At 45.8% G+C, this 26,785-nt stretch overlaps 1 protein-coding gene and 1 non-coding gene across 2 annotated transcripts in view; one reads left to right on the forward strand and one right to left on the reverse strand.

Annotated features, from left to right (window-relative positions):
- Positions 1-26,785, reverse strand: part of Kat2b (lysine acetyltransferase 2B) — a 105,620-nt gene that overhangs the window by 16,090 nt on the left and 62,745 nt on the right. The window contains exons 6-11 of the mRNA XM_045136024.1: positions 18,604-18,795; positions 13,008-13,114; positions 8,579-8,704; positions 7,637-7,773; positions 2,534-2,742; positions 708-834 (exon numbers count right to left, since the gene is read on the reverse strand). Coding sequence (XP_044991959.1) covers positions 708-834; positions 2,534-2,742; positions 7,637-7,773; positions 8,579-8,704; positions 13,008-13,114; positions 18,604-18,795 — 898 coding nt within the window. The remainder of the gene's footprint in view (positions 1-707; positions 835-2,533; positions 2,743-7,636; positions 7,774-8,578; positions 8,705-13,007; positions 13,115-18,603; positions 18,796-26,785) is intronic.
- Positions 14,340-14,467, forward strand: LOC123455445. The gene has a single exon (XR_006633917.1). It is a non-coding gene; the product is annotated as a small nucleolar RNA SNORA33 (small nucleolar RNA).

The following is a 26,785-nucleotide window of genomic DNA, read 5'->3' on the forward strand; positions in this document are numbered from 1 at the left end:
ACTACATAGTGAATTCCAGCTCAGCCTGGACTAGAATGAGTCCCTACCTCAAAAAAAAAAAAAAAATTGATCATATTTTCACTTGCTTTTTGTTTTTGTTTTGTTTTCTGTTTTTGTTTTTTGAGGTAGGGTCTCACTCTAGAGACTGACACAGGAGGATCACGGTGAGTTCAAGGCCAGCCTTGGAGTACAGAGCGAGTTCCAGGTCAGCCTGGACTACAGTGAGACCTTATCTGGAAAATAAAAGGAGAGAGAAGGAGGAAGGGGAGGAGAGAAAGGAGGAGGGGAAGGAGAAATTTCTCAGTGAAATTTTTCATGATTTCCCTTATGGAATGTATTTAAATGATCACTTTTCATCTTTAGGGACAAGTTTTAAGAATCTTTCTGACATGTAAGCTGCCTAAATTATCCTCAAAATCCACACCAAACACATCTTTTTCGGTGCTGCCAAAAAAAAGAGTGTGTGTCCCTACATTACACTTGGGTGACGTGGGCTATATAGTGGCCCCTATACTTCGCCTGAACGTCCAGCAAAGCCTGGATGTGGCCCTCCCCGTGGGTACACAGGCCAGCCTCTGCCTCATGTGCACAGAGAGGACTTCCAGACAGTCCGCGCTCTGGACACACGGCAGGGCGATTGTCCTGGTCCACAGCTTCACCTAGAGGCCCTGTTCTCGGCGCATCTTCCAACACCCCGATTCGCTTACCTTTACTTGCTCGTTGGAGGTCACAGCGCAGAAAACAATTTCTGTGAATCCCTGCGATGGGAACATCCGGAAACAAATACCACCAATGACACGGCCGTCTTTGATTAAAGCGAGGGTTTTGTGTTTCCTGAAAGAGTAAGTCAGAGTTTTACCTTTGTTGGCTACATAAATGTAGCTTTTTTGTTTCTTTGTTTTTTTCTGTGTTTCAAGGTAGGGTCTCGCTCTAGCCCAAGCTGATCTGGAATTCACTATCTAGTCTATGGCTGGTCTCGAGTTCAAGGTGATCCTCCTATATAGGCCTCCTGAGTGCTGGGATTAAAGGCATGCATCACCATGCCCGGCCCAAATAAACTTTTTTTAAAAAAAATTTATTGGGCTGGAGAGATGGCTTAGCTGTTAAGCGCTTGCCTGTGAAGCCTAACGACCCTGGTTCAAGGCTCAGTTTCCCAGGTCCCACGTTAGCCAGATGCACAAGGGAGCGCACGCGTCTGAAGTTCGTTTGCAGAGGCTGGAAGCCCTGGCGCGCCCATTCTCTCTCTCTCTCTATCTGTCTTTCTCTCTGTGTCTGTCGCTCTCAAATAAATAAATTTAAAAACAATTTATTATTCATTTATTTGAAAGAGGGAAAGATTCAGAGAGACAGAGAGAGAATGGGCACACAGGGCCTCCAGCCACTGCAAACAAACTCGAGACGCGTGCACCCCCTTGTGCATCTGGCTAACGTGGGTCCTGGGGAATTGAACCTGGGTCCTTTGGCTTTGCAGGCAAACGCCGTAACCACTAAGCTGTCCCTCCAGCCCTCAGATACACTTTTGAAGGTGTTCCTAAGTAACCAACAAGAACAGGGTGTGCAAGGGAAGCATGTTGGGCTACTGGGGAACTTCCTCCGCAGGCACGAGCTTGCTACAGCAGCGCTCCCCAGGTCCTTCGGAGCAAACCTGGCTGGACAAGCCTTCGTCAGACAGGCCTCGGGACAAAGCGTGCGCCCCCTTGGAAGGGTCTGAGCAGTCTGCAGAGGGGCACCAGAGCTGGCATACCAATGCCCAGGGAGCCACGGTGGGGATGGCCAGAAGGAGAGGTCAAAGTCACGGGCCAACAGGGCACATATCTCTGAAGAGGTTTCTCATTCAGAAACATCAAAGAAACGGTTACGGAAGAAAACCTAAAATCCACGGGAACGGCTGCTCAAGCCCTGTGTCATGGAGCCTTCTGAGACCTCCTCTCTGCAAAGCATAGCTCGGAGGCATCACGTGCTTGGAGCACAATTCATTTAAATTGCTGAGCTGAGGCGGGAGAGATGGCTTAGCGGTTAAGGCACTTGCCTGCCAAGCCTAAGAACCCAGGTTTGATTCCCCAGTATCCACATAAGACCAGATGTGCACAGTGGCAGATGAGTCCATTGTTTGAAGTGCAAGAGACCCTGGAGTACACATATGCTCCCTCTCTCTCTCTCTCTCTCCCCCTCCCTGCTTCACAAATAAAAAAATGAATAAATGCATATATAAGAAAAGGAGGAAAGGAAGAAGAAAAGAAGGGAGGGAAGGAATTAAAATACGACTGGGAAAGTGGCTCAGCAGTTCAATACCTTTGTTTGCAAAAAGGGATTAAGGATCTGGAGAGATAGCTAAGAGGTTAAGAAGCATGTCTGAAAAGCCAAAGGACCCAAATTCTATTCTCCAGTACACAAGTAAAGCCAGGTAAAGGTGGCGCAATCATCTAGAGTTCATTTGCAGTGGCTAGAGGCCCTGGTGCGCCCATTCTCTGTCTGCCTCTCTCTCAATAAATAAAATAAATAAAAGAGATTAAGGAAGAGGTACTGAACCTACGGGTCAAAGACCAGCCGGGTAATGTACTCTTTGGGCATCCGGGGCAGCTGGTGGGAGAAGACGTTCTGCAGGCCAACCAACCACATGAGGATCTTCTGGTTGGGCTTCTGGCTCAGGGAGTTGCCCAGCACGTGGAACTCAATCACGCCCCTGCGCTCCTCCAGCCTCGCCGCCTCGTCTCTGGCCGAGTGTGCAGACAGGAAGTTGGTCTGGGATGCAGGAGATGGAGGGACAATATTACATGGGGTGCTTCTCCTAAGGCAGTGGGCTGGGACCCACCAATGTTCTGGGTTCTAAGTAAGATACAGGATGGTGGGCTTCAGGGCCCCAAACGCAGGTGCACAAGGGCACCCACATATTCATGCCCACTCCCACCCCACAAGTTATGAAGACTTTTAGCAGAGAAAAACAAATAAAACAGAACAAAGAAATCTCAGTTGGAGAGCCGGGTATGGTGGCGCACACCTATAATCCCAGCACTTGGAAGGCAGAGGTAGGGAGGTAGGAGGATCGCTGTGAGTTCAAGGCCACCCTGAGACTACATACTGAATTCCAGGTCAGTCTGAGCTAGAGTGAGACTCTACCTCGAGAAACCAAAAAAAAAAAAAAAAGGAAAGAAAAGAAAAGAAATCTCAGCCCAGCATGGTGATGGACACCTTTAATCCTAGTACTCTGAAGGCAGAGGTAGGAGGACTGCCTTGAGTTTGAGGCCATCTAGAGACTACATAGTGAATGCCAGATCAGCCTCGAAAAGCCAGAAGAAGAAGAAAAAGAAAAAGAAAAAAAAAAACCACTTCATGCTAGGCGTGGTGACACACACCTTTAATCTCAACACTCAGGAGACAGAGAGGTAGGAAGATTGTTGTGAGTCTGAGGCCAGCCTGAGACATAGTGAATTCCAAGTCAGTCTGGGCTAGAGAAAGACCCTACCTCGAAATACCAAAAAAAAAAAAAAAAAAAAAGTATAAATAAATTTTTTAAACAATTTTTTGGAAGGAACTGTAATCTTATGTTCCCATAGACTCGATAGTCCAAAAGGAAATGGTGAGAACAATTTAATGAGATCTGTTGATTGCAACATTTAGTGTCTCTGAATTACCCTCCACACCATAAAATAAATGCCTGAGGAAACAGAGCAGAGTTAATCTTGTAAATCTTGTAAAACCACACCAAAGAGATTGAAAAGTTGTTTATAAAATGCTATCCAGGCCCCATCTTCATGTCCTGGGAGTTCTGAGAAATGCCTTAATCCTTTGTTCTCTGATGCTATGCAGTAAGATGCTAGAAATACTTTTAACTAATTTTTAATGAATTTTTATTTTTATTTATTTGAGAGAGAGAGAATGGGCATGCAAGGACCTCTAGCTGCTGCAAACGAACTCCAGACACATCTTCCACCTTGTGCATCTGGCTTACGTGGGTATGGAGAATCAAACCTGGGTCTTGTAGTTTTGCAGGCAAACGCCTTAACCACTGAGCCATCTCTCCAGCCCCAGAAGTACTTTAGTTGGTGGTGGTGGTTTTCGAGGTAGCGTCTCACTCTAGCTCAGGCTGACCTGGAATTCACTATGGAGTCTCAGGGTGGCCTCGAACTCCCAAGTGCTGCGACTAAAGGCGTGCGCCACCATGCCCGGCTTCAGAAGTACCTTTTTTTTGTTTTGTTTTGTTTTGTTTTGTTTTTTTAGTTTTTCGAGGTAGGGTCTCACTCTGGTCCAGGCTGACCTGGAATTAACTCTGTCATCTCAAGGTGGCCTTGAACTCATGGCAATCCTCCTACCTCTGCCTCCCGAGTGCTGGGATTAAAGGCGTGCGCCACCACGCCCGGCCAGAAGCACTTTTAACAAAAATGTTTGGCTTGGACTTGTCTAGTAACCAGTAAGCAATTACACAAACCCGAATGGACAAATGCTGTACAAAACTGAGCAGCAGGACTTGCCAACAACAATAGCGCTGCAAGAGATGAAAAATGACCTAAAGTGCAAAATGGCCTAGAGGACTGTTTTAGGTAGCCAGGCATGGGTAACCGGGCGTGGTGGCGCACGCCTTTAATCCCAGCTTCGTTAGGAGGATCACTGTGAGTTCCAAGCCAGCCTCAGACTATGAATTCCAGGTCAGCCTGGGCTACAGGGAGAGCCCACCATGGAAAGATTAAAAAAAAAAAAAGGAAAAGAATTGTTTTAGGTTAAAGGAGACAAGGATGTTGGGACTGTAGCTCAGTGGTAAGGTGTTTTCCCAGCATGCCAAGGCCCCGGGTACAATCCCCAGCACAGCAAAAAGTAAATAAAGGACACGAAGGGGGCTGGGACGTAACTCAGCTGATGGAGCATTTGCCTGGTGTGTGTGAAGCCCTGAGTTCAATTCCAGCATTGCATTAACCTGGCATGAGTGGTGGAGGTGGGCAGATCTGGAGGCCAAGGTAATCCTCAGCTACATAACAAGTTCAAGGCCAACATGGGCTCTACATGAGACCATATCTTAAAAAGAGGAGGGCTGCCAGGCGTGGTGGCACACACCTTTGATCCCAGCACTCAGGAGGCAAAGGTAGGAGGGTCACCATGAGTTTGAGGCCACCCTGAGACTACATAGTAAATTCCAGGTCACAGTGAAACCCTATGTCAAAAACAAAATGAAACAAAATGCAATCCTCTGTTCTTCAACAATAGCAATGAATGTTATAAACATAATTTGCTAAGATGGGGAATTTGGACACAGGTCGTATATTAGGGCAAGCATCAGCAAACCTATTCAGGTGATAAATACTTTGTTTTACAAGGTACACATTCTGTACCTCGATTACTCCAGTTTGCTGTTGTGGCCAATGGCAGCCTCATACAATATTGCCCTAAGGATTCAGTCACAAGCCCAAGCTGGTGGAACACATCAATATGCCCAGAGGCCTAGAGGCTGAGACAGAAGCATCGCTTGAGCCAAGAGTTTTAAGACCAGATTCAGCTGATTATCAGTTTGCCAGAGGTCTATTAGAAAACACTGTAGCTGGGCTGGAAAGATGGCTCAGCAGTTTAAGTCGCTTGTTTGCAAAGCCTGATGGCCTGGATTCCATTCCCCAGCACCACACAATGCCAGATGCACAAAGTGGCTCATGCATCTGGAGTTTGCCTGCAGCAGCAAGAGGCCCTGGTGTGCCCATGTTGACTGTCTCTCTCTGCTTTCAAATAATAAACAAAAATATTTTTTAAAAAACACTAAAAAAACAGAAAAGAAAAAAATACTGAGCAGGGCATGATGCCACACTCCTTTAGTCCCAGTACTTGGGAGGCAGAGGTAGGAGGATCGTCATAAGTTCAAGGCCACCCTGAAACTCCATAGTGAATTCCAGGACAGCCTGAGCTAGAGTGAGTCCCTGGGCTGGAGAGATGGCTTAGCGGTTAAGCGCTTGCCTGTGAAGCCTAAGGACCCCGGTTCGAGGCTCGGTTCCCCAGGTCCCACGTTAGCCAGATGCACAAGGGGGCGCACGCGTCTGGAGTTCGTTTGCAGAGGCTGGAAGCTCTGGCGCGCCCATTCTCTCTCTCTCCCTCTATCTGTCTTTCTCTCTGTGTCTGTCGCTCTCAAATAAATAAATTAATTAAAAAAAATAGAGTGAGACCCTACTTTGAAAAACAAAAAATAAGTAAATAAAATAATAAATAAAACACTGGCCAGGTATGGTGAGTTAAACCTAGTACTTGGGAGGCAGAGATAAGAGAATCACCATGAGTTCAAAGCCACCCTGAGACTCCATAGTGAATTCCAGGTCAGCCTGGGCTAGAGTGAGACCCTACCTTGAAAGACAAAAAATAAATAAATAAATAAATAAATAAAACATTGGGGTTGGAGAGATGGCTTGGTGGTTAAGGCATGTGCCTGCTAAGCCCAAGAACCCATGTTCGACTCTCCAGATCACAGGTAAGTCATACACTCAAATGTGAGGCAAGTGCAAGGTTGAATATGCCCACTAGGTGGTGCAAGCATCTGGAGTTCAATTACAGCGGCTGAGGCCCTGGCACACCAATTCTTTCTCTCTTTCTCTAAAATAAAATAACTTTAAAAAACGAAAACAATGTACTAAATTTTCTAAGTGTACTAATTGCATTGTGACTGTGCCTGCTTGTAAGATTAATACAAACACAGGCAGAAATGAAATGTTATGGGATCTGGTTTTAACTCTTTTTCTGTTTGTCTTTTGCTTTTTTCTTTTTTGAGGTAGGGTCTTACTCTAGCCCGGATGGCCTTGAACTCATAGTGATCCTCCTACCTCTGCCTCCTGAGTGCTGGAATTAAAGGGTTGCACCACCGTTTTAGCTCTCTTTTTTCATTTTTATTTTTATTTATTTATTTGACAGAGAAAGAGGGGAAGGTGGGGGGAGAGAATGGACATGCCAGGGCCTCCAGCCACTTCTAGCAAACTCTAGATGTATGTGCCCATAGGTCCTGGGGAATTGAACCTGGGTCCTTTGGCTTTTCAGGCAAATGCCTTAACCACTAAGCTATCTCTCCAGCCCTTAGCTCTCTCTTTTTAAAAATATTTTTAAACATTTTATTTTATAAATAGAAGGGGAAAACAGAGAGAATGGGCATGCCAGGGCCTCTTGCCACTGGAAATGAACTCCAAATGCATACACCACTTCCTGTATCTGGCTTTACATGGTTCTATTTGTTGGTTGGTTGGTTGGTTTTTCAAGGTAGGGTCTTGCTCTAGCCCAGGCTTACCTGGAATTCACTATGTAGTCTCAGGCTGATCTCAAACTCAGAGCGATCCTCCTACGTCTGCCTCCCAAGTGCTAGGATTAAAGGCATGGGTTCCACCACTCCTGGGTACTGGAGAGTTGAACCCGGGTCTTTAAGCTTTGCAAGCAATCACCTTTAACCACTGAGTCCCCTCTCCAACATGAGAAACCCATGGGCCTATACAGTATGTAGCCCTGTGGTGTGCTATCCAAGAAGAGAGATGGCCAACCATTCCTGCCCTCCCCTTAGTGACCTACTGATTATGCACAACTGGAGCAGGGTGCTGGTTCTCAGCATCCCACCCCTCATTTCTGAGCCCCAATGTAGACAGAAGACCAAAAGGGCCTGCAAGCTGCCTGCCCAGTTGACCCTGCTGACCTCTGGTCCAAGCATCGCTGCAGGGTCTGTGATGGTGGACATGACCTCATTGATCAATTCCATAGGAATATCCCCCATCACTCGGGGTCTCTTGACCTCCTCCGGAGCGTGAGAGCCATTCATTTTCCTCTTTTCACCTGTGATGATGAAAAGAAAAGGCAAGAACAGAGTTGTTTTTTCCCCCAATGCAGGGTCTCACTGTGGCCTAGGCTGACCTGGAATTCACTACGTAGTCTCAGGCTGGCCTTGAACTCACAGTGATCCTCCTACCTCTGCCTCCCCAGTGCTGGGATTAAAGGTGTGTGTCACCACACCCAGCAATAACTGTGTTCTTTCTTTACTATTTGTACTTATTTATTTACAAGCAGAGAAAGACAGAGAGGGAGGAGAGAGAGAAAAAAAGAAAAAACAGGTGTACCAGGGCCTCTAGCTGCTGCAAACGAACTCCAGATTCATGTGCCACTATGCATCTTGCTTTACTTGGGTACTGGGGAATCGAACCAAGGGCATTAGGCTTTGCTGGCAAGCACCTTAACCACTGAGCCATCTCTCCAGCCTGAAATTAGGTTTTAAGCCCGCTAACTAGGTGAGCACACATCACTGGGTGCTACCACAGGATGTGGTCATAGTTTAGGGACTATGTTTCTGATTGGTGTGTTCCAGGATAACAGCTAACTGATACTGCCTAAAGCCTAGGCCTAGCTGGGCATGGTGGTGGACACCCTTAACCCCAGCATTCAGGAGGCAGGTCAACCTGGGTTAGAGTGACACCCTACCTTGAAAAACCAAAAGCAAAATAGCCTAAGCCTAATGCAGAGTGACTTGTAGCCCTTGAAGTCCTGGAGATATACATCTGCTGTGGGTCCAAGTCCATCTCTGGGCTCCACACACAGCAGGGCCCCGAGCATGAGTCACAGTGCTCCGACCCCTACAAGAGCTTACCTGGATTCACCTCCAGCCCAGAAGTCGCTTTGCAGCCAGGACTTGGGCTGCCTCCATTGGGCTGCTCAAGGGAAGAGGAGTTTGAATTATATGAAACTGCTCCAGCCACAGGAGGCGGACTGATCACTGTCCAAGAGAAAGAAAAGAAAGTGGGTTGGAGAGATGGCTCAAAAGTCACAGGTGCAGGGATGGAGAGATGGCTTAGTGGTTAAGCCATTTGCCCGCAAAGCCAAAGAACCCAGGTTCAATTCCCCAGGACCCACATAAGCCAGATGCACAAGGTGGTGCATGCATCTGGAACTTATTTGTTGTGGCTAGAGGTCCTGGCACAACCATTCTTTCCCCATCCCCTGGACCCCCACAAATAAATACACAATTTTCAAAAGCTTTAAAAAAAAAGTTAAAGGTGCTTGCTTGAAAAGGCTGGTGGCCCAGGTTCAAATCCCCAGTCCCCAAGTAAAGCCAGATGAACAAAGTGGCACGTGCATCTGGATCTCGTTTGCAGCTGCTAGAGGCTCTGGTGCGCTCTCTCTCTCTCTCTCTCTCTCATTGCAAATAAATATTTTTTAAGCTGGGCATGATGGTGCATGCCTTTAATGCCAGCACTGTAAAGGCAGCTGTAGGAAGATGGCCATGAGTTTAAGGCCCCCATGATACTACAGAGTGAATTCCAGGTCAGCCTGGGCTACAGTGAGACCCTACCTCAGGGGGAAAAAAGGAGGGGGTGGAGATGGTTGAAGCAATGATTCAACAATTAAGGCACTTGTTTGCAAAGCCTAAGGAGATGGGCTGGGCTCCCAAGTACCCATGTCCAGCCAGATGCACAGAGTGGCACCTACAACTGGAATTCGTGTGCACTGGCTAGAGGCCCTGGTGCTCACTTTTTGTCTGTCTCTCTTTGCTCCTTTTTTTTGGTGGGGGGGGTTGAAATAGGGTCTCACTCTAGCTCAGGCTGATCTAGAGAATTCACTATGTAGTCTCAGGGTAGTCTCAAACACAAAGCAATATTTCTTCCTCTGCCTCCCAAGTGCTGGGGTTAAAGGCATGTGCCACCACATCTGGCCTTGTCTCTCTTCTCCACTTATAAATAAATAAAATTTTAGAAAAAAACAACAAAAATATATTTCAAAAACAGACAATACAGTAATGCATTGACCCATTAACTAGAACCAAGAGGGATCTGAGAACTGGGCAAGGTGGCGCACACCTTTAATCCCAGCACTTGGGAGGCAGAGGTAGGAGGATCACTGTGAGTTTGAGGCCAGCCTGAGACTACACAGTGAATTCCAGGTCAGCTTGGACTAGAGCAAGACCCTAACTCAAAAAAACAACAAAAAAAAAAGAGGTACCTGAATCTGTAGTGATAAAATAATGTGTGATTAAATAAGATGACAAAGCTACTTCATAAATGCCAACAAATGTAAAAACAGAAGAGTGGTTGGTGTAAAATATCGCCATTTGTCAGCCATCACTACTCGTTAAGGGAAGATCCAATGTGGAGGCTGGACAACTGTTTGCTTGTCCCTGCTCATAGTACTCTAAAAAGTGAACTTTACAACTTGCAAAGTAGACTTCAATTTTTTTAATTAAATTAATTTATTTGAGCCAGGTGTGGTGGTGCATACCTTTAATTCTAGCACTCAGGAGGCAGAAGTAGGAGGATATCTGTGAGTTCGATGCCAGTCTGAGACTAAAGAATGAATTCCAGGTCAGCCTGGACTAGATACAGTGATACCCTACCTCAAAAAAAAATTGTGTGTGTACATCAGTACAGGTATGCATGCAGCGCTCTGCACTGGGTTTTACATGGGTGCTGGGGAATCGAACCTGTGCCAACAGGCTTTGCAGGCAAGCACTTTTAACCACTGAGCCATAGGTTTAGTCTCTGTGCCTCAATTATTTTCTTTTTCAAATTTTTATTTATTTATTTGCAAGCAGAGGAGATAGAGAGAAGAAAGAAAGAGAAGGTGGGCATACCAGGGCCTCCAACTACTGTAAACAAACTCCAGCTGCATGTGCCACTCTGTGCATCTGGCTTTACGCGGGTACTGGGGAATCCAACATGGGTCTTTAAGCTTTTCAGACCTTAAGTGCTGAGCCATCTCTCCAGCCCAGAGCCTCAATTATTTCAAACAAGAGTAAAATGACCGCTGCTGGGGGGGACAGCCAGAAGCCCCCATACTGGGGATGAGCTACAGTGCCATGAAAACACATGATCAAAGTTTAGGAATTGTTTTTGGCTAAAGTTCTTCGCCTTCCTAGTATCAAAGGCAAGAATTCAGACTGCCTTGGGAGATAGGATCACTATGACATCAAAAGGCATCATTGTCCCTTTCTACAGGCCAACAGAGGCTACTAGGTGACGTCAGCATGGAAGCCCTGGCCCCACTGAGAAGTAGTTTCCATCCTGAGACCAGGGACACGTCCCTGCACTCCCAACCTACCATTATCTCAGTAGCCACCTGCTGGGAAAGACATATATCACAGATGAAAATCCACACTGTGAAACTGGAGAGATGCTCAGGGGTTAAAGGTGCTGTCTGCAAAGCCTACCAGCCTGGGCTCAACGCCCCAGTACCCAAGTAAAGCCAGATGCTCAAATTGGCTCATACATCGGGAGTTCGTTTACAGTAGCAAGAGGTCTGGCACACCCATTTTCTCTCTGTGACTGTGTCTCTCTATGAGCTTCTTTCTCTCTGTCCCTCCCAAATAAGTAAACAAAAATGTCAAAATAAATATATATAAGTAAATACATAAAAATCAAAGACAAGGAGCTGGAGAAATAGCTTAGTGCTTACGACACTTGCCTGCAAAGCCTAAGGACTCAGATTCAATTCCCAGTACCCACATAAGGCAGATACACAAGGTGGTACATGTATCTAGCCCAGGCTGACCTGGAATTCACTATGTAGTCTCAGGGTAGCCTCCAACTCATGGTGATCCTCCTACTTCTGCCTCCCAAGTGCTGGGATTAAAGGTATGTGCCACCAAACCCAGCTCCAAATGTATTTATTATTAAAACAAAAGTCCCAATCACCCTTGATTATCACCTTAGCATCATGGTTTCATCTTCAACTGCAAAACATACTAAATAAGTATGATTCAAATGAGCCTTCTGGGGCTGGAGAGAAGGCACAGTGGTTAAAATGCTTGCCTGCAAAGCCTGAGGACCCCAGTTCGAGGCTCGATTCCCCAGGACCCACGTTAGCCAGATGTACAAGGGGGCGCACACATCTGGAGTTCATTTGCAGTGGCGCACCCATTCTCTCTCTTTCTCTCTCTCTCTCTCTCTGTCGCTCTCAAATAAATAAAGAAAAGTAACCAAAAAATATTTTTAAAAAATTAAAAAAATAAGCCGGGCATGATAGTGCATGCCTTTAACGCAGCACTTGAGAGGCAAAGGTAGGACAATCGTCGTGAGTCTGAGGCCAGCCTGGACTAGAGTGAGACCCTACGTTGAAAAAACAACAAAAGGGGGGGGGGATTTTGTTGGGTAGTCCTGGCAAATAAATAAAAAATAAATAAACTTAACTGAGCCTTTTTTCCTGGGTGTATCTAGCCATTGACTATTAAGATAAGCCAGAATTACTACAGAGCTAAGTGCCTGACATTTTACCTCCCATCAAGTTGTACTGTGTCTGCTAAGCTTCCTGCAGGGACTGAGCTTTAACAACTGAGTCTGCACCATTCATCAATAGGAGACATCATCACAGGACCTGTTTGGACCCAATTTCTTCCCATTTAATGGAAGTGGGCACAGGATTTATCAAAGGATTTGCTGCCATTTCTCTTGTTGTTTGGGTTTTGTTGTTGGTTTGGTTTTTTGTTTGTTTGTTTTCATGGTAGGGTCTTGCCCAGGCTGTACCAGAATTCACTATGTAGTCTTAGGGTGACCTCAAACTCACAGCAATCCTCCTATCTCTGCCTCCCCGAGTGCTGAGATTAATGGCCTGCCCCACCACACCTGGCTTGTATTCTATTTCTTTTTTCTTTTTTTTTTTTTTTTTTTTTTTTTGGTTTTCGAGGTAGAGTCTCACTCTAGCCCAGGCTGACCTGGAATTCACTATGGAGTCTCAGGGTGGCCTTGAACTCATGGCGATCCTCCTACCTCTGCCTCCCGAGGGCTGGGATATTCTATTTCTTGATGGAAAATAAATAAATAGAGAGCTACCACCGGCACTCCAGCATGGCCCTCCTCACCACTCTCGGAGTTCTGTAAAAAGCTATGTCCCCGGGGCTCAGTGGTTAAAAGCGCATGTTCACAACGCCCAGTGAACCCAGTTCAATTTCCCAGTACCCACATAAAGTCAGATGCACAATGTGGCACGTAAGTCTGAAGTTTGCTTGCAGCAGCTAAAGGCCCTGGTGTGCCCATTCTTTCTCTTTCACAAATAAATAAATAAATTATACATTTTAAAAAGCATTGTACCTGTTTGGATTCCTAGCTGGCTGGTTCTGGAAGAGGCTGAGAGAAAATCCTGATCCCAGATGGGAGAGTTTTGACTATACACTTCTTCTTCCAACATGGACAGAAACCTGGCCACAAAAATAAAAGGAGTAATAAAAATAAAACAGGGTTGGAGAGATGGCTCAGCAGTTAAAGGCACCTGCTTGCTTGCAAAGCCTACAGGCCTGGGTTAGATTCCCCAGCCCCATGTAAAGCCAGGTACACGAAGTGGTGCATGCATCTAAAGTTCATTCACAGTGGCAGAAAGCCCCAGAGTATCCATACACATTCCCTCTCTCTCTCTAATAAAAAATATTTTAAAAATAAATAAACACACACCTTTAATCCCAATACTTGGGAGGCAAAGGTAGGAGGACTATTATGAGTTCGAGGCCACCCTGAGACTACAAAGTAAATTTCAGGTCAGCCTGGGCTAGAACAAGAAGAAAAAAAAATTGAAAATAAGTAAATAAGGCTAGAGAGATGGCCCAACAGTTAAAGGTGCTTGTTTACAAAGCCTAGTGATCAGGGTTCAATTCTCCAGTACCCACGTAAAGCCAGATACACAAGATGGCCTGTGTGTCTGGAGTTCATGTGCAGTGGCTGGAGGCCCTGGCGCTCCCTTCTCTCTCTAACTGCCTCCCCCCCCCCACACCCCGCCCCTCTCTCAAATGAATAAATAAAGAGCTAGAGATCACAGTGAAGCCTAAGGACCTAGTTTCAATTCCCCAGTAACCATGTAAAATCCAGATGCACAAGGTGATGCATGCATCTGAAATTTGTTTGCAGAGGCTAGAGGCTCTCTCCATCTCTCTCCATCTGCCTCTTTCACTCTCTCTCTCTCTCTAATAAATAAATAAAATATTAAAAAGATGTTTTGATCCCAAATAAATAAATAAAAATAAAATATTTTTTTAAAACCCTAAAAGTAGCTAGGTGTGGTGGTGCATGCCTTTAAGAGGCAGAGGTAAGAGTGTTGCCATGAGTTCGAGGCCACCCTGAAACTACATAGTGAATTCCAGGTCAGCCTGGGCTAGAGCAAGACCCTACCTTGAAAAACAAAAACAAAAACAAACAAAAAAATAAACTAAAAGTGGGCTGGAGAGATGGCTTAGTAGTTAAGGCACTTGCCTGTGAAGCCTAAACACACAGGTTCCATTCCCCAGTGCCCATGTAAAGCCAGATGGACACACGGGTACAGTGTCTGGAGTTCATTCACAGTGGCTACATGCACCGGAATGCTCATTCTCTCCCCTCCTCTCTCTCTGTCTCTCTCAAATAAATAAAAATAAAATATATTAAAAAAAAAACTAAAAGCAGCCAATTAATCTGCTTAGCTGAATGTTTCTGCAGAAATTTAGAAAGAGCTAGCCACAGTGATGCCATTTAGTGAGACTTAGGGACAACTGAGGTCATTAAGGTGCCTGTAAATGGCTACAATACCCTAATGTCAAAGCGCTTTCATAAGACTTAATTATAATTTTACTGTAACTTATTCTAAGCTTAATGAAACTGGGAAAAGTTAATAAATTGCATGAAAACAAAAAAGGCAAAAGAGAAACCTTAAGGTAGAGAGATCCTTAAGAAGTGGTCCAGAGCTGGAGAAATGGCTTAGCAGTTAAACGCTTGCCTGTGAAGCCTAAGGACCCCGGTTCAAGGCTCGGTTCCCCAGGATCCACGTTAGCCAGATGCACAAGGGGGCGCACACGTCTGGAGTTTGTTTGCAGTGGCTGGAGAACCTGGTGTGCCCATTCTCTCTCTCTCCCTCTAACTGCCTCTTGCTCTCTCTGTCACTCTCAAATAAATAAATAAAAATACACTAAAAATAAACAAAATGTTTGCCGGGTGTGGTGGCACACACCTTTAATCCCAGCACTAGCGAGGCAGAGGTAGGAGGATCACCATGAGTTCGAGGCCACCCTGAGACTCCATAGTGAATTCCAGGTCAGCCTGAGCTAGAGTGAGACACTACCTCGGAAAAAAAAAAGAAGTGGTCCAAATCCCACAGCTACTGTATGTGGTGGGAGCAGAACTGGGGCTAGTATTAACAACTAACCTACTGTCCCGCCATGCTATAAGGCAACTGGCCCTCAAGTTTTGGAGACCAGCAGAATTACAGATAACCGGTCTCACCAAGGCTTTCCCCTCTAATACTGGGAGAAGCAGCAGAAATATCTCAAAGTACTTTCAGAATCCCAGCACTCTAGAGGCTGTGGCAGGAAAATTGTAAATTTGAAGTCATCCTGGGGGACACAGCAAGTTACTGACTAAGGAATAAAATAAAAAATTCAGTAGCCGGACATGGTGGTGCAGGCCTTTAATCCCAGCACTTGGGAGGCAGAGGTAGAGGAGCGCCATGAGTTCGAGGCCACCCTGAGATTCCATAGTGAATTCCAGGTCAGCCTAGGTCAGAGCAAGACCTTACCTCGAAAAACAAAACAAACAAACAAAAATCAGTCATAAGGGTATGGGTAACATTTTGCTTAATTTTTTCTAAATTAAACTTTTTCAGTGTGTTCATTTATCACTTTTAGAATGATAAAAAATACTGGGAGCTGGAGAGATTGCTCAAAGGTCAAGGCACATGCCTAAAAAGCTTAACAACCCAGGGTTCAATTCCCCAGTAAAGCCAGATGTACAAAGTGGTGCACGCATCTGGAGTTCATGTGCAGCAGCTGCAGGCCCTGGTTGCACCCATTCTTTCTCTCTCTCGCTCATCTGTCTCTTTCATTCTTAAATAAATAAAATAAAATGAAAAGCTAAAAATGAAAAATAAAAAGGAGGCTGAGCTGAAGCCTGATGCACAAGTGGCCCATGTGTCTGGAGTTTATTTGGAGTGGCATTCCAGTCTAGAGCACCCATTCTCATTCATTTTCTCACTCTCTTTCTCTTTCTCTCCCCTTGCAAATAAATTTTTTTTTTAAATTTTTAATGGCTAGGTCAGACATGGTAACACAGGCCACTTAATCTCAGTGCTCAGAAGGCAGAGGAAGGAGGATCACTGTGAATTCAAGGCCAGCCTCAGAATACAGAGTGAGTTCAACGTCAGCCTGAACCAGAGTGAGACCCTTCCTTGGAAAAAAAAAAAAAACAAGAGCACTTGACTAGCATGCATAAAGCTGTAAATTCAATCCTCAATATACCACAAAAGTTAAAAAGGGGAAGGTGGGAGGACTGGAGAGATGGCTCAGTGGTTAAGGACTTGTATGCAAAGCCAAACAACTCAAGTTCGACTCCCCAGTGCATCTAGGGCCAGACGTACAGTGTGGCGCATGCATCTGGTATTCACTTGTAGTGTCTAGAGGCCCTGGTGTGCCCATTCTCTCTGTCTCTCAATTATGTGTCTCTTTCTATATCTGTCTCTATCTCAAATAAATAAATAACATATCGAAAAATAAACAAATAGCCGGATGTGGGGGTGCATGCCTTTAATCCCAACACTCAGGAGGGAGAGGTTGGAGGATCACCATGAGTTCAAGGCCAGCCGGAGACTACATAGTGAATTCCAGGTCAGCTTGGGCTACAGCCACGCCCTACCTCAGAAAAAACAAAATAAATAAAATAAAGGATCCAGGCGTGGTGGCGCACGCCTTTCATCCCAGCACTCGGGAGGCAGAGGTAGGAGGGTGGCCGTGAGTCCGGGCGCACCCTGGGACTACATAGTGAATTCCAGGTCAGCTTGGGCTAGAGTGAGGCTCTATCTCGAAAAAACGCCAAAAAAATAAAATAAATAAATAAAATAAAGCCAGTGGAAGAAAGGGAAAGACAAGAGGAAACACACAGGGGTGTCACAGGACTTGCTGGTGCCCACAAACTGGTCCCAGTTCCCCCTGCGACACACGCAGCCCAAGCCTGCGCAGCGCCGACACCGCAGGCGTGTGAGCCGCGCCCGTGCCCGTGCCCGTGCCCGTGCCCGTGCCCGTGCCCGTAACGGGATTGAAGGAGCCGGGGGAGGGGGAGGGAGCCTCCCCTGCCGTCAGCAACAGAGCCAAAGGGAGCACGCTGACCTCTGAGCTCCAGGGACAGGCGTGCAGAACTAGCGGCCGAAGGGAGAAAATGCACCGGGATTAGCAAGTGTCTTCAAGGAGCAAAATGAATTGGCTATGGAAGAAAAAAAGCTACTGTGCGAAATAATCCAAACTGCCCCTTGAGCACCACAGCAGTGTGGGTGCTGGAGGGAAGGCCCCTACCCCTTGATAAGAGAAACTACCGGCTGAAACCAAAGTCCCGCTGGCGGCAAGTGCCTCAGGAACAGGTGTGAAGCCCGCTGACACCTGGGAAAGGAGCTCGGGCCAGGGAAGGGCGGGAACATGCGAGCGCGCACTGGAGCCATAACCTCTTCTAGGACAGCCTTCAAAGCACAGCCGTGGAGCTGGAGAGATGGCTCAGTGCTTAAGGCGCTTGCCTGCAAAGCCCAATGACCCGGGTTCAATTCCTCAGTACCCACATAAAGCCAGATGCATAAAGTGCCACATGAATCTGGAGTTCATTTGCAGTGGCTAGAGGCCCTGGTGCATCCATTTTCTCTATCTGCTTACAAATATATACGTGTGTGTGTGTGTGTGTAATTTACAAAAAGAAAAAAAAACAGCCTAATGCCTTCAATCCTGCTCCCTAGAGTAGAGCTGTCACGGTTCTACTTAATGTTCTAATCTTCTTATGAAAATATAAAAGGATGTGAGGGGCTGAAGAGATTGCTCAGGGGTTAAAGGCACTTGCTTGCAAAGCCTACAGGTCCAGGTAGGGTTCCCCAGTATCCATGTAAAGCCAGATGCACAAAATGGCACATGTTTCTGGAGTTTGTCTGCAGTGGCAAAAGGCCCTGGTGCACCCACTCGCTCTCTGTCTCTCTGAAGTAAATAAGTACAAATATTTTTTAAAAATAAAAGGAGCCGGCGAGGTGGCGCACGCCTTTAACCTCAGCACTTGGTAGGCAGAGGTAGGAGGATCACTGCTCAAGGATACCCTGAGACTACATAGTGAATTCCAGGTCAGCCTGGGCTGACTGAGAAACCAAAATTAAGGCTGGAGAGATGGCTTAGCGGTTAAGCACTTGCCTGTGAAGCCTAAGGACCCCGGTTCGAGGCTCGAGTCCCCAGGACCCACGTTAGCCAGATGCACAAGGGGGCGCTCGTGTCTGGAGTTCGTTTGCAGTGGCTGGAGGCCCTGGCGTGCCCATTCTCTCTCTCTCTCTCTCTGCCTCTTTCTCTCTCTGTCACTTTCAAATAAATAAATAAAAATGAACAAAAAATTAAAAAATAAAATAAATAAATAAAAGGATGTGGGCTGGAGAGATGGCTCAGTGGTTAAAGGTGTTTGCTTTCAAAGCATGCTAGGCCAAGTTCAATTCCCCAGTACCCTCACCAAGCCAGATGCACAAAGTAACCACAGTTACACACAGACACCCAAGAAAGGGCCAACAGCCAAGAAGGCTCTCCCAGGCGCTGAGGTCCTTGTCCTCCTCCCCAGGACGCCCTCTCTGTCGTCCCCACTTCTGGAGCCTGGCCGTCACTTTCATGCTTGGAGCAACCTCAGGAGAGATGGCATCAAGCAGAGCCCCACGAGGGCTCGGGCTTACTTTGGGAAATGTGTGAGGATTAGAGTTCGTTTCTCAAGAGGCAGTTTGTCCTTCTCCTGTCTGGCTTGTTCCAGAAGTTGTCGTCTCATAATGGTGAAGACAGAGCGAAGCAACGTTCTCCCAAATACCTTGGTGGTTTCGTACCGAGGTAGGCTGTCACAGAACTGTGGCACGTTGCAGTAACACAGCCACCTGAAATGGGAGAGACAAGTGCCATCAACATCCCACAAGCCTCCAGTTCATCTGAAACAGCCAATGTCAACGACTCTGACACGGCAGACGAAACCGGGCCCGTGATGACGAGATGATGAGCAGGTCACACGAATACCACGTAGTGAGACAGGAGTGGGCACAGCCAGCCCCGCCTGCCCCACAGCACACGTGTGCTCATCACCGGATTCTGCCGTCACATCGGGAGGTCCTTGAATCTAAGCTCTGCTTTGCCACCAAACTGCCTTACGTGACTTTGGGAAAGTACTACGTGATTCCTTACCTATTTGGCAGGGACAGAGGGCCTTGGCTACGCCACGGGAGCCTCTACTCCACAAGGCACATGTAAAGATGTGCAGTGCAATGCAAGCTGATGGCTCACAAGCAGCGGCTTAAAGCTGGGTGTGGTGGTGCACGCCTTTAATCCCAGCACTCAGGAGGCAGAGGTAGGGGGATGGCTGTGAATTTGAGGCCACCCTGAGACTGGTAAATTGTAGGTCAGCCTGAGCTTACATTGAGACCCTACCTCAAAAAATGTGTGTGCGTGTGTGTGTGTGTGTAAAATGGCACACAACTATAATCCCAACACTTTAAAGGCAGAGAAAGGAGGATTGCCACAAGCACAAGGTCATCCTGGGCTACCTTATTTCAAAAAGAAGGGGGAATAAAAGAGAGAAACCCTAAACCTTTAATCTCAGCAGAGGATGGAAAATGCCATGAGTTCAAGGCTAACCTGGGGCTACAGAGTGAGTTCCAGGTCAGTCAATGTAAAGTAAGATCCTACCTTGAAAGACAAAGAAGGGGGTTGGAGAGATGGCTTAGCCAAAGGACACAGGTTCAATTCCCCAGGACCCACATAAGCCAGATGCACAAGGTGGCACAAGGGCCTGGAGTTCCTTTGCAGCAGCTGGAGGGCATGGTGCAGGCATTCTTCCCTTCTCCCTCTCTGTCTGCCTCTTACTAATACACTCACTGGCTCACTAGGCTCGACTTGGGTGGAGTTCGTTCTCTGGTCTATTGTTGGTCTCCCATGTGGGAGGAACAGAGTTTGCTCACATTCCTCTGCAGCAATAAAAGAGAAAGAGGAGGCTAGAGAGACAGTTCAGTGGTTAAGGTGCTTGCCTGAAAAACCTGATGACCAGTTTTGATTCCTTAGTACCCATATACAGTCAAGTGTTAAAGTGACGCATGTGTCTGGAGTTTGTTTGCAGTGGCTAGAGGCCCTGGTACATCCATTCCCCTCCTTCTCTCTGCCTCTGTCTCTACTTGCAAATAATAAATAAATAAATAAAATAAGTAGGGTTGGAGAGATGGCTTAGCGGTTAAGGCACTTGCCTACAAAGCCTAAGGACTCAAGCTTGATTCCCAGAACCCACATAAGCCTGATGCATGCACATGGCGACGCATGGGTCTGGAGTTCATCTGCTTTGGTAGAAGCCCTAGCACACCCATTCCCTCTCCCTCTCCCTCTCTCTCTCTCTCCTTCTCCCACTCTCTCAAATAAATAAATAAAATATTTTGACATAGGCAGATTGCTGTGAGTTTGAGGCCACACTGACACTATATAGTGAATTCAAGCTTAGCCTGGACTAAAGCAAAACATGACCTAAAAAAAAAAATGGGCTACTGATACTGAAAACTTAAAAGCAGGGGTAGTCATGAGCCCTAGGGGTGTAACATCTGCTGCTGTCTGGCCTGGTCAGCCTGAGCTAGAGTGAGACCCCACCTCAAATCAAAAAAAAACCAACGGGTATGGTGGCGCACATCTTTTTTTTTTTTTTTGGTTTTTCAAGGTAGGGTCTCACTCTGGCTCAGGCTGACCTGAAATTCACTCTGTAGTCTCAGGGTGGGCTCGAACTCTCAGTGATCCTCCTACCTCTGCCTCCCGAATGCTGGGATTAGAGGCATGCACCACCACGCCCGGCTATGGTGGCTCACATCTTTAATCTCAGCACTCGGGAAGCAAGAGTAGGAGGATCGCTGTGAGTTCGAGGCCACCCTGAGAATATAGAGTGAATGCCAGGTCAGCCTAGACTAGAATGAGACCCTACCTCGAGAAACCAGAAAAAAAAAAAAAGATATATTGTAACCATAAAACAAAAACTGGGTTTGGAAGACTAGAAAAAAGTAAAAATATGTTCTTAGGGATAGAAAACTTTGGTCAGTGGTAGAGGGCTTACCTAGCAAGCTCCAGGCCCTGGTTTCTATCTTCAATACTGGGATGGGCACAAACACGCACACGCACACACGCACACGCACACACGCACGCACGCACAGAGGTGACACATATGCTGCTAATAATTTTCCACACTGATAACATGGATAGATGGTAATATATTGACATACTGATTAAAAATTAATTACTAGCCGAGCATGGTGGCACACACCTTTAATCCCAGCACTTGGGAGGCAGAGGTAGGAGGATCGCCATGAGTTCAAGGCCACCCTGAGACTACATAGTGAATTCCAGGTCAGCCTAGGCTACAGCAAGACCCTACCTCAAAATAAATAAATAAATAATAAAAGACCAAGGCTGGAGAGATGGCTTAGTAGTTAGTCTTCCTTGCAAAGCCAAAGGACCCAGGTTCAATTCCCCAATACTCACGTAAAGCCAGTTGCACAAGGTGGCATAGTTGTCTGGAGTTTGTTTGCAGTGGCTGGAGGCCCTAATGTACCCATCCTATCTGCCTCCTTCTCTCAAAATAAATTTAAAAAATTTTGATTTCAGGCTTAAGAGATGGCTTAGCAGTTAAGGGCTTGCCTGTGAAGCCTAAGGACCCCGGTTTGAGGCTCAATTCCCCAGGACCCACGTTAGCCAGATGCACAAGGGGCCGCGTGCATCTGGAGTTCATTTGGAGTGGCTGGAGGCCCTGATGCGCCCATTCTCTCTCTCCCTTTCTCCCCCAAATAAATAAATTAAAATAAACAAAAATTAATTTAAAAAAATTAATTTCTTACAGCTATTCTTTTTTCCTTTCTTGCTTACTTTGTGTGTGTGGCATGTGTTTGAGATAGTCTCTCCAGGCTGGCATTTCACTCACAGTCCTCTTGCCTGTTTTCTAAGTGCTGGGATTAAAGGCAGGCGCCAGGATGAGGAGACAGTCCAGGAGTTAAAGGCACTTGCTTGCAAAGTCTGTCAAGCTGGGTTTAGTCCCTCAATACTCATGTAGCCAAATGCAAAGGCAGTGCATGTATCTGACCTCAATTTGCGACAGAAAGGGATCCTAGTGAACCCCCACACATATACAAATAAATAAGTTAAAAATAAATAAAGGCATGTGTCACCATGTCTAGCTTCTTTACTATTTAAAAAAATTATAATTTATTTATTTGCAAGCAGACACTGACACAGAGATAGAGAATGGGTGCACCAGGGTCTCCAGCCACTGCAAATGAACTCCAGAAACATGCACCACTTTGTGCATCTGGCTTTAAATGAGCACACGGGAATTAAACCCAGGTCACTAGGCTTTGCAGGCAAGTGCCTCAAAGGTACAGTCACACATGTGTGTCACATCAGTATCTGTGGGACATGGCTGACATACAATAAGACCATTTCCAAATACCTAGAACTCTAAAACTGATGGTGTTTCTGCTACAGAGATGACAGGTCATAAATATTATCACAAAATCATAGAATTTTATATAAAACTATATAACAGGTCTTTCAATCTTTCTAGGATAGAGGAAGAAACCCAGATTGCTATTATCTAGCAAGTTTTCAAATAATAGAACTCTATTCATTTCCTCTGGGAGTCATCACTCAGACTTCATTTTAGGCTGTCCAGTTATCAAAGATCCATTTTTAGGCTATAATCAGTGAGTAGTGTATGATAAGGAGACTGGATCACTATGATGTGTAGTGACGCTGCTTTAGTAAACTATAGGATTCTTGCATAAATGACAGAAGGAAGAAAGTAGGAATGTGTGAGCACATGCACTCCTCCGAGAAAGAAATAGATTTTAGGGTGCTGGGTCTGGTGGCTCACGCCTGTAATACTAGCTCTCAGGAGACTGAGGTAGAAGTGCCCTTAATTGGAGGCTAGCCTGGGCTACAGAGAGTTCCACGTCATCCTGGGCTAGAGTGAGAACCTGCTGCAAAAAAAAAAAAAAAAAAAAAAAAAAAAAAAGACATAAATGACTGACTTCAAGTCTCCTAAAAAGCAATGATATGAAGAGGCTGGAGAGATGGCATAGCAGTTAAGGTGCTTGCCTGCTAAGCCAAAGGACCCAGGTTCAATTCCCCAGGACCAATGTAAGCCAGATGCACAAGGTGGCGCATGTCTGGAGTTCATTCTGCAGTGACTGGATGCCCTGGCACATCCATTCTCTCTCTCTCTCTCTCTCTAATAAATAAATAAAAATAAAATATTTTTTAAAAATGAAATAAGGTTGGATGTGGTGGTGCACGCCTTTAATCCCAGAACTCCGGAGGTAGAGGTAAGAGGATTGCCATGAGTTCAAGGCCACCCTGAGACTACAGAGTGAATTCCAGGTCCAGGAAAAAATAAATAAATAAATAAAATAAAAACAGAAAGAGAGAGAGAAAGAAAGAGAGAGAGAGAAAGACAGAAAGGAGGCTAGAGAGATGGCTTAGCAGTGAAAGGTGCTCACTTGCAAAGCCTGATGGACTAGGTTTGAATCCCTAGTACCCACAAGAAAGGCACAAAATGGTGCATGTGTCTGGAATTTGTTTGCAGTGGCAAGAGACCTTGGCTTGCCTATTCTCTCTCTCCTTCTCTCTCTCTTTCTCTGAAATAAATACAGAAATGTTTGGTTTTTTTTTTTTTAAGTAATGAGGGCTAAAGAGATGGCTCAATGGTTAAGGCACTTGCCTGCAAAGCCTAGTGACATAAAGACAGATGTACATGCTCACCCAGACACAAAATGGCCTGGCTATCCATGACCTCACAGTGCCTGACACTACCTACACAAGACCATCATAAGAGGAGGAAAAGATCATGACATCAAAATAAAAGAGAGACTGATTGAGATGGGGAGGGGATATGATGGAGAATGGAATTTCAAAGGGAAAAGTGGGGGGGAGGGTATTACCATGGGATATTTTTTATAATCATGGAAAATGTTAATAAAAATTGAGAAAAAAAAAAGACAGAGGCACAAAGAGGTGCCTGGATATGGAGCTCCTTTGCGAAGGCTGGAGGCCCTAGCGTGCCTATTCCAGCTGTCTGTTTCTCTTCTCTCTCTCTCCTTGCAAACAAATAAATAAAACTTTTTAAAAACCTGTTTACTGTAAAGCTATAAAGGGTATATAAAGGGAATAGAAAGGAAGGGAGGAAGGAGGGATTTAAGGGGATGGTATTGTATATATGTAAGTACAAGAACTTAGGCAGGCCTAAGTGAGGTTAGAGCAAGAGATTGAGTAAAGGAAAGGTGGGGGAAGGGCAAATCAAAATATACGAGGGTATAAGTTAGTCATATGAAACCTACTGTAGCAGACAGCTTCAGGTTTGCTGAGATGAACTTCCAGACCAGGCACTGTTAAGGAGGAAGGGATTTATTAAAGCTTATAGATCCAGGGGAAGTTCCATCATGGCAGAAGAAGCTGGCCTGCCTTCACAGGTCCAAGCGGAGAGAGAAAAGCCACAAGCCAAGAGCCACATCACACAGCACACTTTAGGAACTCCAGCTAGGCACACTTTGTATATCTCCAGCCAGGTGGCTACAGATTCAAACTACAAACTAATAAAACACTGAATATATTGGGGGCCCTTCTATTCAAACTAACACACCTACTTTTCTGGACAATGGCACACCCAGAGTGATAAATTGTTACGAGAAAATTTTCAGTGCCAGGGATGGGATACCTTCCAGTGAGTTGTTGGCCAAGGAGGTCCCTGATGTCCCCTAAAATGTTACAGGCCATTGCCAAAGCTCTTGCTTTACCACCATGAATAGATGGTAAGACCCTATTGCTGAAAACTCTACATACTTGGGCTGCAAGGTCACTGAGAAATCCTGCTAGAGCTGAGCTGAAAACCTCCTCCGTGTAGACCAACTGACAGAAAGCTGAAAAAGAAAAAAAAAAAAACTACGCTGCATGCAGTTCCATGGGAGAGAGAAAAATCAGCACAGGAGATAAAGAACAGTGGACACTGAAAGCCTTAAGTTTGGCCACCCAGGCCAAATGGACCAATGGGTGAAATAGTGGTATGTCTGTTATGGGGGAAACCAACAGCTCTCCAACTGGACTGGAGGCCTGTTCCATGGGAGGGAACACATGCCTGATACTGAAAACCTATGATGGGGGAAGAAGTCATGAACCTTAGGAGTGTAACATCTGCTGGTGTCTGGCTAAATGTATAAACTATGCTCACCAAACTTCCCAGTAAGCACTTTTCTTAATGTTCATACCTATATGTTAATGCCACTCTCACTTTTGGTTAGAGAAGCTTCTCTTTCCAGGTGGCAGTGACCTCTGGGATGACTCAAAGGCACCATGGTGCTGAGAAGTGACAGAGGAGTGCTCAGCACTGAAGCATCTCTATCACACCTTCCAAGACCCAGGGTCCATTGTGGAAGAGGTGGCAAGAGGAAAGTAAGAGCCAAAGGAAGGGTAGGACTCCTTACAATGTGCTCCTCCAGACACAAAATGACCTGGATATCAATACCACGCAGTGCCTGACACTACAGGACCATCACAATAGGAGGAAAAGATCATGACATCAAAATAAAAAAGACACTGATCAAGAGGGGGGAAGGGGTATAATGGAGATTGGAGTTATAAAGGGGAAAGTGAGGGGGAGGGGAATTACCATGGTTTATTGTCTATAATTATGGAAGTCATCAATAAACTTTAAAAATGCTTACTGTATAACCTGACAACCTGAGCTTACACCTCTAGAGCTCATATAAAGCCAGACACAGCAGCAAGTGATCTGTAATCCCCACATGCCCTACAGGTAACACAGGAGGTGGCCCCGAGGGAATGCTAGAGCTTCCAGGCCAGCGAGCCTGGCTAATACAGCTGGGGAGGAGAGAGACCCTACCTCAAACAAGGTGTAAGACAAAACTTGACAGCCTGAAGTTGAAGTTGTCTAGTGACCACACCTGGCAGGGGCACACTGCCCCACAAATAATAACCAAGTCAAACATGAAATGATGGTGTCTCCAAGTGACATCTCATTGACATAGCAGCTGAATGCTACTGGCTGATGGTTCAGGTAATTCCGCTGGTGCTCACCTTCAGCAGGACCTTTACTAAAAGTAACTCAGGTTGGCAGGCTGGGCCCATTGTTACAGGATAGCTATGAAGTGCTATCCTGTCCTTTCCCCCTGCCCAGAGCAAGTGTTTCCAACAATCTCTGTCCAGCTCAACTCTATAGCCAGACAGGGACGCTTGGCCTCAAGCATTACATCCCTGCTTAGTTGCTCTGTCCGCATCACTGGGTATTTACCTCTCTCACAACAGTCTTGTGTTCCGCTGACTGAGCTAGCAGGGCATCCTGTAAACCTCTTTTCATGTCACTGTTGCTTTCTGCTGCAATGCTAATCAATATGTTGGAATTAATCAAGAAGATCATGAGACAACCATGTCAGACTGGTGAAGAAGGAAAGGCCAACCCTTAAAAGAATCAATATTTACAGTAATTTTGAACAAAAGTAATGATTTTTCTCATTGGTGTGGGTAAAATCTATAGCCAGGGATTATTGTTTTGTTCTGTTTTGTTTTGTTTTGGTTTGGTTTTGTTCTCCCTCCTTTAGTTCTAGGTTTTGTTGCAGAAACTAATGTCGCATCTTCATATGTGTAAGAATAGCGGAGAAAACACAAGAATAAAAACTAAACAACTGTATGAGACGGAACTAAAACTGAAACGAACCTCAAAAAAAAAGAAAAAATAACTCAGGCTGAGCATGGTGACAAAGGCCTTTAATCCCAGCACTTGGGAGGCAGAGGTAGGAGGATCGCCATGAGTTTGAGGCTACCCCGAGACTACATAGTGAACTCCAG

Source organism: Jaculus jaculus, chromosome 16 (assembly GCF_020740685.1).
Source record: "Jaculus jaculus isolate mJacJac1 chromosome 16, mJacJac1.mat.Y.cur, whole genome shotgun sequence".
Taxonomy (NCBI): domain Eukaryota; kingdom Metazoa; phylum Chordata; class Mammalia; order Rodentia; family Dipodidae; genus Jaculus; species Jaculus jaculus.